At 37.0% G+C, this 14,478-nt stretch overlaps 1 protein-coding gene and 1 long non-coding RNA gene across 2 annotated transcripts in view; both read right to left on the bottom strand.

Moving 5' to 3' along the window:
* The window catches only part of LOC142098504 (uncharacterized), a 1,185,945-nt gene that overhangs the window by 1,030,160 nt on the left and 141,307 nt on the right, over positions 1–14,478 (bottom strand). The gene's annotated exons all lie outside the window — the stretch shown is intronic.
* LNPEP (leucyl and cystinyl aminopeptidase) overlaps positions 1–14,478 on the bottom strand; it is a 73,568-nt gene that overhangs the window by 8,042 nt on the left and 51,048 nt on the right. The window contains exons 7-14 of the mRNA XM_075181303.1: positions 14,140–14,253; positions 10,823–10,954; positions 9,607–9,738; positions 6,377–6,537; positions 4,630–4,718; positions 3,469–3,652; positions 2,011–2,167; positions 107–285 (exon numbers count right to left, since the gene is read on the bottom strand). Coding sequence (XP_075037404.1) covers positions 107–285; positions 2,011–2,167; positions 3,469–3,652; positions 4,630–4,718; positions 6,377–6,537; positions 9,607–9,738; positions 10,823–10,954; positions 14,140–14,253 — 1,148 coding nt within the window. The remainder of the gene's footprint in view (positions 1–106; positions 286–2,010; positions 2,168–3,468; positions 3,653–4,629; positions 4,719–6,376; positions 6,538–9,606; positions 9,739–10,822; positions 10,955–14,139; positions 14,254–14,478) is intronic.

Below are 14,478 nucleotides of genomic sequence, written 5' to 3'. Positions count from 1 at the left end.
TAAACATATAGTTCATCCATATAAATAAACCTATGCATACATATCCTGCTATACTAATCTTTTTAGATTTCATATTAGAAGATAAAAACCCAGAAGAAAACCTTACCTTGTTCCATTCTTCCACCATTCAATAAACAGTTCAGTGGCTTTATCAATGCAGACTTTATTTTCATTTGAACAAGCTAAATTCAGGATGATTGATCTTAGTTCTTGCTCGGAGAGTGTTCCTTCGTCGCTCCAGCTCTGCTTCTCTACATGCTTTGCTAACAGGTCCAAAACACGACCCTACAGGAAAAGTAAACACATTGACATTTTAGATATTTGTAGTACTGCAATATCAAACTGTGCTAAATCATGTGCGAATTTACAATGCCCAGGATAAACTATTTAGGTACAGGTATGTTTTACTGTGTGGTTGCATCCTAATCCAGTAACCATGTTAAGCCATCAATTTGATGCGTTATATGTTTTCTTGGTATAGTACAGGACCCTACTTTCAGGGAGGGAAGACAGAAGTTTTTCCGCGGAAGATCCAGAATCGCAACAATATCGTCAACGGAGTCTTCAGCCCTCACAAGATACATGCGCGTGTACTGAGCGGCACAGAAACACTATTAAACTATAGAAATGAATAATACTTTGATGACATTGGAACTGTATTTATACACTAAACTGTATTGCGATTCAGATTAAACCGATACAGGAGGACATAAGTTATATACAGTAAAAGGACTATATCCGGATAATCATCAATTTACTTTACTGCTATTTTCTACTCTTATGAAAATGTTCTGTGCACGCCTACATTGTTTTTATTACTATATTTGATGTGTAAAGTTTATATCTGTTGCACTAATACCGATTACATGACTGAATACTATAACTTCTATTTATGTGATTTTGCTACCATCCAACTACCTAAAATCTTAATTCACATTCTGTGCACCTGGGGGAAGTTGAACCAGTTACCTATTACTATTATAATAATAATTATAGAATCTAAAATAAAAAAAATAAAAAAAATAAAAAAAAAGAAGTTTGAGAGTTATGAATAGAATTGTATATTTTCACAGTGTATTGAAATTGCATTGCAAATTATGTAAACATTCATCAGAGCTATCAGCAAATTGTAAGCAGGATATGGAATATTTTTCTTTTAATAAATTAAGATAGGACACTGATTTCGCGTAAAAAAGCTTATAGCATTTAACATTCACTGTGTTTTCCCAAACATGTTGGTGGCCAAATAAGACACAACCAGGTTGTTGGTACCAATGATGGTCACAGGGTCAAAGGTCAAGGTGGTCACAGGAATAGACACCCTCTGTGGGTGAGAGTAGTACGGGACTGTTTCAGGCAGATCTGGTGTTTGTTTTTTATTTTACTTCTGTTACCATCCAAACTTAATGATTTTGGGTGACATTATTTTTTAAATCCTAATTCATTGCTCCATCCTAAATCACACTCTAAAACTATCAAGCAAGGTTTGGATACTCTATTTACACCAATACATTTGGCTTTATTAAGGTCTGTGTAGAGAACATTTGAATGCTCCGACTAGAGACTGGATTAACTACACCCATGTCAAAATACCTCAGACACAGACACACAACAAGAGATGTAAAAAACAAAAAACCTACTGAAAAGCCAAGTAAGGACCAGAGTTGCCAGAGCCACCAACAAAAGCCAGCATAAATAATCAGCATAATGGCGCTATACCAGAACGAAAGCCATCGTTCATCTAACAGGACAATGCCACAACATTCATATACCACCACCTCACACAAAGCAGCGACATTATTATATTACTAGCTAATGCAGAGTTGTTTATAAAAGTAAAGTATTTCATAATAAAAGTTGCTCAGAGTACAAGCAATGATGCATATAATAGTAATAATAAAAAAAAAGCAGAAATTAATAATTATAAAGGTATATCACATAACTTTTATTCAGTTCAGCTTTAGCACTTCGTGCATAAGAAGAAAAATATAAGGGGTAAGAAATACACACCTTTAATCGGGACGCCAGATCACTATAACCAAGTTTAGCTAAGAGACCATGGATGTGGTAGACTTGATGTACTGCCTGTTGGATGGGGGCAGTGTCCGTTTCATTCACAAGATACGAAATGAGGTCAATCGCCTTTTTCAGTGGTACTTTCCCTACACTGGGAAACCAGAAGGCATAGTTATTTAGCGAATATGCACATCGTATAATCACAGCAGTAGTACAAACGTTTATTTTGCAAATATGAATTATGGCATTAGTGGTGTAGTCCTACAATAGACAGCCAACGTATACTATTATAAAGTCCTGTAAATTATGTTATAATAGTGATGTCATCACCTCTGTATCTTCTAATTTTTGCCTGAATTGTAGAGCCTTTGGCTGCTAGGCTTTGCTAAAACTTTGAAGGGCCAACTTTTATATCAGGTATATCAGAGTGTAAAATCTCTTCCTATGCGGACACAATTTTAATGTCCATTACCAACCCACATATCTCTCCCCCGAACTTTTAAGAGAACTATAATTGTTTTAAGGACTCTCTAATTACAAGCTAAATGCAAGTAAATCTGAAGTCTTTGGCCTCAACTCCGATGCTGGCTGACAAACTTTAGCCCTGGGTGCGAAACTCTGCTCAGCAGACTTGAAGGAACATTTTAAAGAAAAAAAAAATCAGGTAGCCTAGTGACTCAGCCAAAGGACATCATTTTGGGGCTAGCCCGGGTGGGCTGATGCCACTCCATCCCCAACCTCCAGCCCCCAACTTATCCTACCTCCTGTGGTGCTGTACAAAACTTGAAAAACAATTAGAATGTCCCCTGGCAGCCCCAAAAACTTAAATTCTTTGGAATCTATTTAGCTTAAGCAAATAAGTAATTATCTACAGACACTCAACATATACACTTTACAAAAACACTATTTTGTTTGGTGCTTTTAATCGTTACTCTCTCTACTGTATAATTCATTTTGCTTTTGCTTATACACAACTTACACCCTTGAACTATATTTGAAATTTATATAATTACTATATTGTATATCTGTACCGCGACTGCCTTTTGGAACAGGGTATGTATCCAAAAAGTAGTAAGTGATGTGAATCAAAAGTTGGGTCCAGATGTGTACATAGCAAAAACCGCAAGATGCAGAGATTATTCACTTAGCAATGTCAATAAATCAGCTGCATGTTGAAACATCCAGAGCAAGTTTGAGGTCAGTGAATATTTCCTGTCCAGTATGAAATACAAACAACATTCCAATAAGCAATGAAACATATTGCTGACAGTGGGAAAAGAGCAGAAAATACATTAAAAGACAGGCAATACATCATTCCTTATCTAGATTTTAAAGTGAAAAGCTCATATATATTTTAAAATGTAAATTGTTAGCGTTTTACTGACAACATGAATGGAAGAAAACAGCATATACAAAGAGGTAGAAGGAAAAAATAATTTATATCTGATTTACCCAGAAAGCACAAATATGTCATGGATCAGGTTGGCTCGATCACTGGCAGCTAGAACAGAGTGATTATTCCTGAGCTGGTTAATAAGAGCATCCCAGCCGTCAGCACCATAATCCACTATATAGTATCCGGTCATCTTTATATTGAACTTTAACCAGGATGGCTCACTTGGGAGAACAAAGGAATCTACAGAGAACACAGAAAGACATAGATTCTGAGGGAATCAAGAGGTGCACACACAATTATATCTTATAATTACCACTATGCATATGGCATATGCAAGAAGCTATGGAAATATGATCTTCCAAGTATTTGGGAATAATTGTATCACCATGTGTGGGCAGATTGAAACATAATTAAACAGTCTTTATTGTCTGCATATACAATTTATTAAGTTTATCAGATTTAGATAATTTGGTGCATAGACATTTATTTATTTAAAGTCTAAAATTCATAGAGCTATTGTGCGTTTGGATAACCTGAAATTATGTATGTATACACACACTATGTATTTATTTATTTTCATTCTGATTTTACCTTTTCCCCAATTACTGCATTATGTCAATACATACAAGCTGTGAGCTGGCAAAAAAATATAGTGGGAAATATATGGAGGAAAATGTGTTTGTCAATCAGAGGTATCAGTTACAGGATCTAGAGCAGGGGTAGGCAACCTGCGGCTCTCCAGGTGTTGTGAAACTACAAGTCCCAGCATGCTTTGCCAGTAGATAACCAGCAGATAGGTGGCAAAGCATGCTGGGATTTGTAGTTTCACACCACCTGGAGAGCCGCAGGTTGCCTACCCCTGATCTAGAGGAAGGATAGAGCGTTTGGCATCATGGTGTCTTTCAGAGGCCTGTGTTAGGGTCCGTAAGGCAGGACTGAGGGGGGAGGTCTGTGTACCTGGCAGGGGATGGAAGCTAGAGAGAGTGGTGGGTGTGAGGATCTTTAAGGTTTCATTTTGTGACCCAAAGACTTCTAAAAAAAATTAACTGTGTTTGACAACTTCAAGCTCTAAACTTGGAACAAATGAAAACCACATAAATGGTGATAAATACGAAATGAAAATAACTCATAAGTAGAAGACAAGAGAGTAGTTAATCACTTTTGAAATGAAAAAAAGAGACAGGTGACTGACCGAAAAATTTAAATACATTACTCACCCTGTTTTTTGCCGAGTAAGAAGAAGGATTCACACGACGGCCCCTGGCAAGGTCCAAGAGTATAAGATAACGGCAAATTCCACAGGGTGCTAATAAAAATACAATGTTATTAGATTGGATTCCACCTAGACAACATATATATTAGACATGTGTGAGACCAAGGGACATCCTGAAACTCTAATATTTGATTTTTACAGATAGTTACAATAAAAACCTATTCTCACAATCTGGATAATAATAAAAATAAAAATAAATAAAAGGTCCATCTAATGCAATATTTTCCAAACACTGGAGTGGATGATTAATTATGGCTTGTAACAGATACACACATTACTTCTAGGTACAGGTACATCAGTTCTACGTGTGGATATTTGCACTTGTCATATAGAATATACAACAGCACCTAAAGTGTTAACATGTTAATCTACACAAACAACTCAGTGGAATGTCTCTAGTGGGCTCAATATGATGATAAATGGTACAATATTTACCTTACTTAAAACAATAAAGGATGGATGTCTTGATTTGTTCAATTTAGCAAAAAGAGCCTACAAACAACCTCCTAAGATCTCTCTAGTACAGTGTTGGCTAACCTGTGACACTCCAGGTGTTGTGAATCTACAAGTCCCAGCATACCCTTCCATCAATAAGCTGCTATATATTGGCAAAGCATGCTGGGACTTGTAGTTTCACAACACCTGGAGTGTCAACAGGTTAGCCAACACTGCTCTAGTACAACGTTTCCCATGGTGGTACATTCCTAGCAGCACTATACCGGTATCTTTATCATGTGGATGACATTAGCCATCTACAACAGGTGCATTTCTTTTATTCAGTTCTCTTGACATGCTAATAATCTGGAATTTGGTCATAGCTACTCCACACAGATGGTACATGTATTATTATGCTGAGGGGAAGGGGGGCTGATGATTTTGCATTGGAAGTTTGCTAAATTAACAGGGCCATCACATTCTATGGGGGGGATTCAATTGGCCACGTTACTGCCGGAAGTATCGCGGCCTGCGCACTATTACAGATATTACGGTAATAGTGCTCGCAATTACCGTTAATACTCCGAGCTGCGAGTAGAAACACTTACCGCGGCGGTATTCTGGGGGGAACTGATTCTCCCCCCCCCCCCATGAATATTAAGTACGATTATTCTACTTTGGGAATAATTATTAGTTGGTGTGAAGATTGTAAAGGTATAATGTATTTAGAGACAAAGTTAATTGCTAATAACTGGATTTTTAAAGCAGTAAGAACACACGACCCTCCATTTGTCCCTAAGCTTCATCTAGATTGTGATGCTCACCCAAATCTTGGCCTGCGTATGTATCATGTCATGTTTCATAGTAATGTTTTTTTATTCATGTATGCCGTATTCTGACCTGTGCGTACTGTGTACTACGCCGACCTGGGCGCCATCCTGGATGCCAATCTGGGCGCATCCTGGACGCCAACCTGGGCGCATTGTGTACAGCTTCCAAGCTTGAATTGTCCATTGGGTCAGTATTTCACATTACACACCTGTCTATGGATTACATAGCAGTACACTTTGTACGCATTTTACCATCCCCTCCATGTACCAAATTTCCACTAATCCACAAAAAGGCACATCTCTACATTCTGCTCCCCAAACATGCACCAATGTATTTTTAAAGTAAGATTGCTAGACAAATCCCATACAATAACCCAAAAAAACTATAAAGTTCCATCAGCAAAAAGACAAACCCAAATAGCACACCTGGAGTTCCCATTTGCATTGCTTGGATTTATAGTTCGCAGGAACCGTTCCTGACTAACATTCACCTCCTTCCCTTTCATTACGACAGTCACCAGAGGATATCCAGCCTGTTGAGTCCAGGTCTTCATCATGTTTTTCACATCTGGTTTGAATTTGGTGACCTAGAGAGTGAAATGGTGATTTACTGTCATAAATGACAATATATACAGTAAATATGATTACTCAGTTAAAATGATTGGCCTAAATGGAATCACCAGTAATTAGCCGGGGCCCTCATTATTTTATTTGACAAAACAAGTAGTATGATTTTGGGGGTTCCTGGCAACATTTATGGACCTCATGGAATAATACATATATTGTTCGAAATAATTCTGTAAACTGTCAGTGAACCCTTTTAATCAACTTATTTCCTGAATTTTGTGCTGCTCATGAATAACATAACCAAAAAAGAAATTAAATAGATGTACATGATAATTATATACACAGAGAGATGGTCAGGTTCTCTCTGTCTGTCTGTCTCGGCACATTAGGACTTTTAAACATACATCATAAGGAATGTTTTTTGTTAATCACATTACACGGTAAGAACCTCAGCATTGTAATGTTACAAGTAAAACAAGAGATGGGATTAATTGCATGTGCTAATGCATAGTTTAAAGATTTCTCAAAGACAATTGTTAAAGTAGTCGGTACAGTGGAGGATTTCTAATTAGGACAGTATAGGCTTTAAAGAAACAGCGTAACAAAGCCCAAATCTGCAAATTAAAATTTAGCAGGATGAGCCTATTCGATAAAAATGTATTTGTAAATTTAGCACACTAAAACCACAGTGAAATCATTATTCAGATTCAATCTGGTCTAATCCTAAGAAACGTAACTCTTGTCAAAACCGCTTCTATAAAATGGAATCCTGGATTAGGTACATCCTTAATACCACCATGTACAGTTTAGTATTGAAGTGCATTGAAGTGAGAATTTCAGGTTTATGTAGACTCTGTGGTGCAATAGTATCATGCTTCTTACAGTTTAAATATTACCCCATCATGTTCAGAAAAACTAAAAATTAGACATCTGAATATTCTGGAACAACAGTTTTTATGTAGGGTAGTCGAGAAAAATTTTCTTTCCAGCCCTGTGTTTGTTATTCTCAATTTACATAAGCAGCTGGGATAAAGTTTGTGTATTACACAGTGTCATGATTATACACTGATCATGATAATTAGACAAATAATATATTTATGTCCTCCTGAAATATTAAACAATGAATTTGCTTTAGATAACGTGATTCCCAGCAAATCACTGTGTGTAAAGAACCAAGAGGTTAATGTAATTTGAAGTGTGCTTGGGGGGCCTGTTTTTTGTCACCTTGGCTTTGATTCTTGTGTCACAGACAGTCAGTCATGTGTTCATCTGCCCAGCCCACAGATGCTAAAAGATTAGGACAGTTTTTGGCCATAGAATCCCATATTTCGGGTTTCTTTATCCCTAATAGGGAAAAATAATTCATCAAAGCAATACTTTGCATAATCTGTTTGAGGAGACAGCTATCTAAATTTGTAACAGTTGTAATTAGCAAAATAAGGAACCTACATGAATAATTTGTCTCCAAAAAGACTAAAGTAATCAAGTTTAATATGCATATGTGCAAAAAAATCATACCATGTTTAGAGGACTTAATGTCATATGTCTACTATGTTCTAGAAGGGAAGCATAAGATTTATAGAACCCATTACTAGAACTGTTTTTGGAGAAAGGGTAATAAAACAGATCAACATACCCATACATTTCTTCCCATGACATCTAAGTTTGGGGGTTCAGTCTTATACTGATGAATTGCACATACATTCTAACCTTCTCCAGAAGACTCTAGAAGTATTGTTATAAATAAATACAAACATGCTCATGTTTTAAGTTGTAAGAAAACGGTTTTGCATTTAGATTTTTGTATGCCAATTTGATATCACTATTTTTTTCAATAATGTGGCTTTTTGTCATATCAAACTCTTTTTAATAATGTTCTGTCTTTGTGCTCTTGAAGAATTCATGTGCCAGATATGCTTGTTATAACGTTGCGTTTAAGCAGGGACCAGTCTGATTTACAGTAATTCTGAGTAAATTAGGTTGTGCTTGCATTTTGGAACACATCAGGGAGTAACTGGAGACTTCCTAAGAGTTTGTCAGCCCGTGAACTAAATCTTAGTAGTGGGCAGTACTTGGTTTTAATAATGAGTGAGATTTTTGTTTATTTTAGTCATGCATGCCCTGGGTCTTGCCATGACAGAGTAAAGTAGCAGAGTGAGGTGGATATATGAAGATGTGGAAGGATTTGGGTACATAATGCAATTATAGTGGTGGATAAGGATACTTGTACTTATAGTAGAGGGAGATTGTGGGAATTTGGGAGAATCTGCAGAGAGGCAAGTGAAGACTATGTGTAGGGGGATACTAAAAAGGTAGTAAACTTGTCCAATGTAAATGTAGTTGGGCTTGTGTATGTGTCCCCTGTGTGTATGTGTCATGTTTGTCCAGCACATGCCTGTTTTCACATCAGGCTGTTTCTATATGGAATGGTACAACATATCAAACCACATCAGAGAATGGAATACAACTAGCATACACAAAACAAGTGTGCACAGGCACTTCCACAGCTGCCAAGCCTTCCCATCCTGCACTGCGATGTCTTCAACCTCTTTACATACTTCATTGGATGCATTTTTACTTGTACTATTCCAGTATACTGTATTCAGTATAGACGACAATTGATAAATGTTGCCCTTGATATTATTCTGACCATCTGTTCCATATATATGGAATACATTGCAGTACCTCCTCTTGTGTGCTGTATGGTATTCTGGATTCAATCCAAAGGACCTGCTATACTCTATCAATTGTCAACTGCACAGTACATCTTCTCTTGTTCTGCATGATAGGTGTAATTATTGGTATGTTATTCAGTACGCCCAGTTAGTTTTTATGTACCACTAACTTTTAAGGGGCTCCATGTAGCTATAACTGGTCTAGACTACAATATACTAGTACTGCAAGCTTTTAAACCTGTGTTCTCTTATCATCTATGTAACAATCGGTCTAATGCCTGGAAGCATAAATAGGTCTTCTTTAAGATGTCTCTATTCAGATGCTTAAGTAAATAAAGACAAAACTTAACGAACACACATATTTTACTCCATGAGAAAAGCCATTAAAGACAGATTTAAATAACATACACATACCAGATTCATACTGTCCCACAAACCATCGCTTTTTGTCGATCCATATTGATGATCCTGCAAATATCTATTGATACAGTTATGAAAGACTTCTTCTGTGAGAAACTCTTTTAGCATTAGTAGAATAGAAGCACCCTACAAAATAAAGAGAACATGAAAAGTATATAATTGTTTACCCCTCTTCACAAAACACAACTGTTTCAATGTTAATAGATGCACTGTTTTGTAACAATGACCTACACTAGCTGCAAATTAATGTTTCTCATTATTAATCTTCTTCACAATGAAGGCTCTGCACACCATTTATCAGTTACAAATAAAATAATCTTTATGAGGCAAAATTGTACATTTTGGCACAGAGCAGCGTCTCTATCTCAATGGGTTTTAAGAAAGGGACACTGTTCGAAGGTATGCATTGTCCCGGTTATGATTGTTTATGCAGGAGAGAGTGGTTGAAGTGGAAATTTAGAAGTGGCGGTATGGACAAGTGGAGTTTGCCAGTTTTCCAATGAAGGCAGTAGGCGAAGTGGCCCATATACCAGCCCATTTCTACATACATACCTACATAGAGAATATCTGTTGCTTTTCTAAAATTAAACCTATATTTTTTTATTATTCTAATGTATAAACCATTGCTTTTTTTTAAAATTGTAAAAAAAAAAAAAAAAAAAAAAGATATAGGAAGTGTTTTTTTAATTTTTGGCACAAAAAGTCATTAAAAGTAAACAATGATTTCTACTGTTAATAAAGAAAAAAAAAAAAAAAGACGGACAGAAAACTTGTGATAGATATCAGTCTTATACAAAATAATTGTACACTGCTGCCCCCTGCTGGAACATGTTTTGAACTTTAAACTCAGAGGGCCTGAGTCATTATGGAGAGCAAAGCATAAAAAAGGAGTAACTTTGGGCAAAACCATGTTGATTGTGCATTGGAGGGGGAGATAAATTTAAAATGTGGGGAGAGATTTATAGTTGGGATAGGGGGTGTCCTAGATCAAGATTAAAGTTCCGTGTAAAAATAAAGCTAGCAAGTATTTGTATGTTAGATGTAAAAACAGACAGTATTTAACTTATCTGCAAAATAAACTAATTTGCACCCCTTGCATTGCAACATGGTTTGTCCTGGAGAACATCTACTCCTTTTTTTGCCTTACTTTCCCTAATGACTCAGGGCCAGAATGTCAAAGCACAAGTGTTAAATGTGTTACATTTAATACCTTAATGTAGGAAAGGTCATCAAATATTTCCTCAATTTGCTCTGGAGACTGCACATCAGTAGATATAGGATGAGACGTTTGTAAGGAATCCTTTTCCATGGCATCGCAACGTGCTTTCAGGAAGTTATCATTCTAAGGATAAATAAATAATTCTGCATATATTACGCTGCATAATGTATGGCACAATTTACAGACAAATATTTGGGCAATATTGTAGTAAGGTTTAAATAAATACAGTCAACTAAAATAAGTGTTGATAATCATTGGCCAGATAAGATATACATGTCTAGATTAGTTTACATATACAATATAAATGGAACAAGGAATAAAAAGCTTTTAAAAATTACATATGTAATAGACTTTAGTGTACAATACGCCACACACACACATGGCACATCATGATCTAACTGGAACTAGAAGGCAATTCAAGCGAGCTAAATTCTGTTATAAAACTACTGTATGATTAAATGACAATTTCATGCCTCATACACAACTTGGAAAAAAATGTGAGGACCCAGCGGCTGTATAATATACAACCCTTCCTAGAAAACATTATACAGCTGCCGGGGCCTCGCATTGCCCCCTTAATAGCATCAGCCCTTAGAAGTGACGTCAGTCTCACTGCCGGGATGTGCGTTTCTCTAGATTCTGGTAAGTCACTATTTCAAGATGTCTAATTTCATCTATGTCACAATTTAAATCTGTCGCTATTAATATCTCGAAGGAAATTACATCTGTTGCTTTTTAAAATGTTGTTCTAACTGTTGTCAGCATTTAGGGCCACGATATAATGACTACCACCGATAGCGTAGTGCACAAAGTATAAACCAAGGACTAATCTGTATTCTTGTATCCAAGGACTAAGCTACTTCTTTATGGATTTTCAGAACATCGCCATATTCAAACAAAGAGCCTTTTAAGAGGTGCAAAGATATGCGCGTTGTAAACCATAGACAACAGGTTGGCAACTAAAGCTGCCAAAAAGATGGCTGAAACGCAGTGGCTGCACATGAGCAGCGGCTCCTATCAGGCTACGTAGAGGAATTGAAGATGTGTGTGGTGACGAGTCACATGTAAGATAAGGGCTGCCTACATATTTTTGGAATTTGAACTGGGGCCACAACTGGCACACGTGGGCATGACTAGATTTAAGCCGGCACACTGATAGATAAAGGTCGCTGACCCCGGCAATAGACATTAGTTGTAATGGGTCAACATTCCGACACTTTGCCAAACACACATCTTACAATGCAATGGAAAACGGTTTTGTTTTTTTAACTCAAGTTAAGATTTTGTCACTACCGGCTAGGCTGGGTGATAAAAACAAAAAAGCGTGATGTGTTTTAAATTTGCACATTAACCTATTCATACTTCATCATGCATATTTATAAACACAGGTATTTTGACTAAATACATGTTACTGATGAAGGTGTGAAAGGTCTCCATGACCGGATGGAACCATAATGTTCTACAGCCAGGAATTCCATCAAAACTATATTGCCCAACTCATTACTTCATGATTTTCTCATCTGTAAAATAATCTCTCACACAGTGCTATCTATAACCACAAATGCCCTCTAATGAGATACATTTGCAATATTTACAAATCTTGCTGCCTGTTCAAAATAATCTACTTGATAGCAGAGAAGAGCTTTTATCTCATCTTCTCCTTCTGCAAAGACACAGTACGTGGAATAAATATGAGAGACTACAAAATCATCAGATACCATATTAATGAATTATTAAAACGTGGAGAAGTCTTCTGAAGTGGTGAACACTGCGGCTTAGGGTTTTTATTCAAACCAGCTGACAGAAAGCAGGATCTCAGATGTTCCCGTAGATTAGATAAATCTTCCTGAAATGTGACACAGCCGGGATTCTACAGCCATCATCTACAGTGCATTATGTATGGGGAGATGTGCAGCAATCAAGACTAATTGTTTATTTATGCTGTAACATTAGCATAATTAATGGCTGGTGTGCAATTGTATTTTGCACCTGTATTTGTGTATGTTCACTCTATTAAGAGCAGCAGTAAATACTTGTCAGGACTTGAATAATAATTGTGTGCACGTGTATCTATTACACAAGTATTGAATTGTATATCACACTACAAACATTTACTAAGCACAAACTGTAAGAATTGTGGCTATACCCCTGTGCACACTGGATCATACTCCTATGAAATGCATACATATTCCCAATGTAAGCGGATGGCTGCAGTAGCTTCTGTGATGTGCTTATTGTAGCTTCCTGTATCCAGACCAGCTTCTCACTGTAACAATGACATGATCTGCACTCTGTACATGCATTTACACCTCTAACATCTATTGGATAACTTACGTATGAGTACAAACACACCTGGCCTGTTGCAGTGATCACTGGATTGATAAGATCACTGGTGATTTCCTCAGGACTAAACAAACTCAGGGCAGGTGTGCTGCCATGTGTGCTGTGGGCATCCCAACGGTGAGTGTTGGCAGGCTACATTCAGACACACATATGGGGCCTGATTCATGTTCTGATGCAACTTGCATTTAAAAGAAAACAAAAAAAAAAAAAAAAAAAAAAGGGAGCACAGAACTTGTGTATAGTTCCGACCTTACTCAAATCCAAACAATAGTATCCGTTTGAATCTGGAAGTTAATACGCTCGGCCTAAACATAACTTGCTGTATATACACAGAACAGACTGCAGTATATGCATAAACGTCTGTGTGGAGATTGTATGTTCTCCCTGTGTTTGCGTGGGTTTCCTCCGGGTGCTCCGGTTTCCTCCCACACTCCAAAAACATACTGGTAGGTTAATTGGCTGCTATCAAAATTGACCCTAGTCTCTCTCTCTCTCTGTGTCTATGTTAGGGAAGTTAGACTGTAAGCTCCAATGGGGCAGGGACTAATGTGAATGAGTTCTCTGTACAGCGCTGCGGAATTAGTGGCGCTATATAAATAACTGATGATGATGATACCCAGAGCTACTTCACGCAAGATACGGCATGGTTCTGAATATGAATCAGGCCCATAATGTAGCATTAGGACGTCAAACATCCAACACTTTCTCAATAACATAGCTAACAGCACCACCATGTGTCAATTATGTTAAGTGCACTACAATAAAATATTGTACTCTCTAAAACTATGTAATTTTGTATTTCTGCAGTATCAGACACAAATGTTGGTCTTTATTAATTTAAACCCTAAAAATGAATAACATTTGTAAGAAATGCATCTACACCTTGCAAAACGGATATTTAAGCACTATAAAATCAACCTAATTACTACAAAAAACAGATGACTGATTAAAACCTAAATACTTACAGCATTCAGGTCTTTAAATTTTGATTCCAAAGCAAAATATTCCATGTAAGTTGCAAATCCTTCGTTAAGCCACAGATCATTCCACCACTCCATGGTCACAAGATTCCCAAACCACTACAAGACAAGGACATTCATTAAGAAGACATGCCTGAAAAATGGAAGAAAATCACTTAATTGTGCCTAGTACAGAGTAACAGTAGACGTATCAGCATGTATCGCTTTTGTCTGAGGTGTTATTTTCAGGTCCTACGCCACCTATTAGAACATGCTACCAGATTGTTGTACTGTAAGCCGATTGCAATGCATGAAAAAGATTGACACAATCACTTTGGCAAGAGG

The sequence above is a fragment of the Mixophyes fleayi genome, chromosome 1 (genome assembly GCF_038048845.1).
Source record: "Mixophyes fleayi isolate aMixFle1 chromosome 1, aMixFle1.hap1, whole genome shotgun sequence".
NCBI classification, from domain to species: Eukaryota; Metazoa; Chordata; class Amphibia; order Anura; family Limnodynastidae; genus Mixophyes; species Mixophyes fleayi.
Note: the sequence above shows the minus strand (reverse complement) of the source record. Positions and strands in the feature narration are given on the sequence as shown.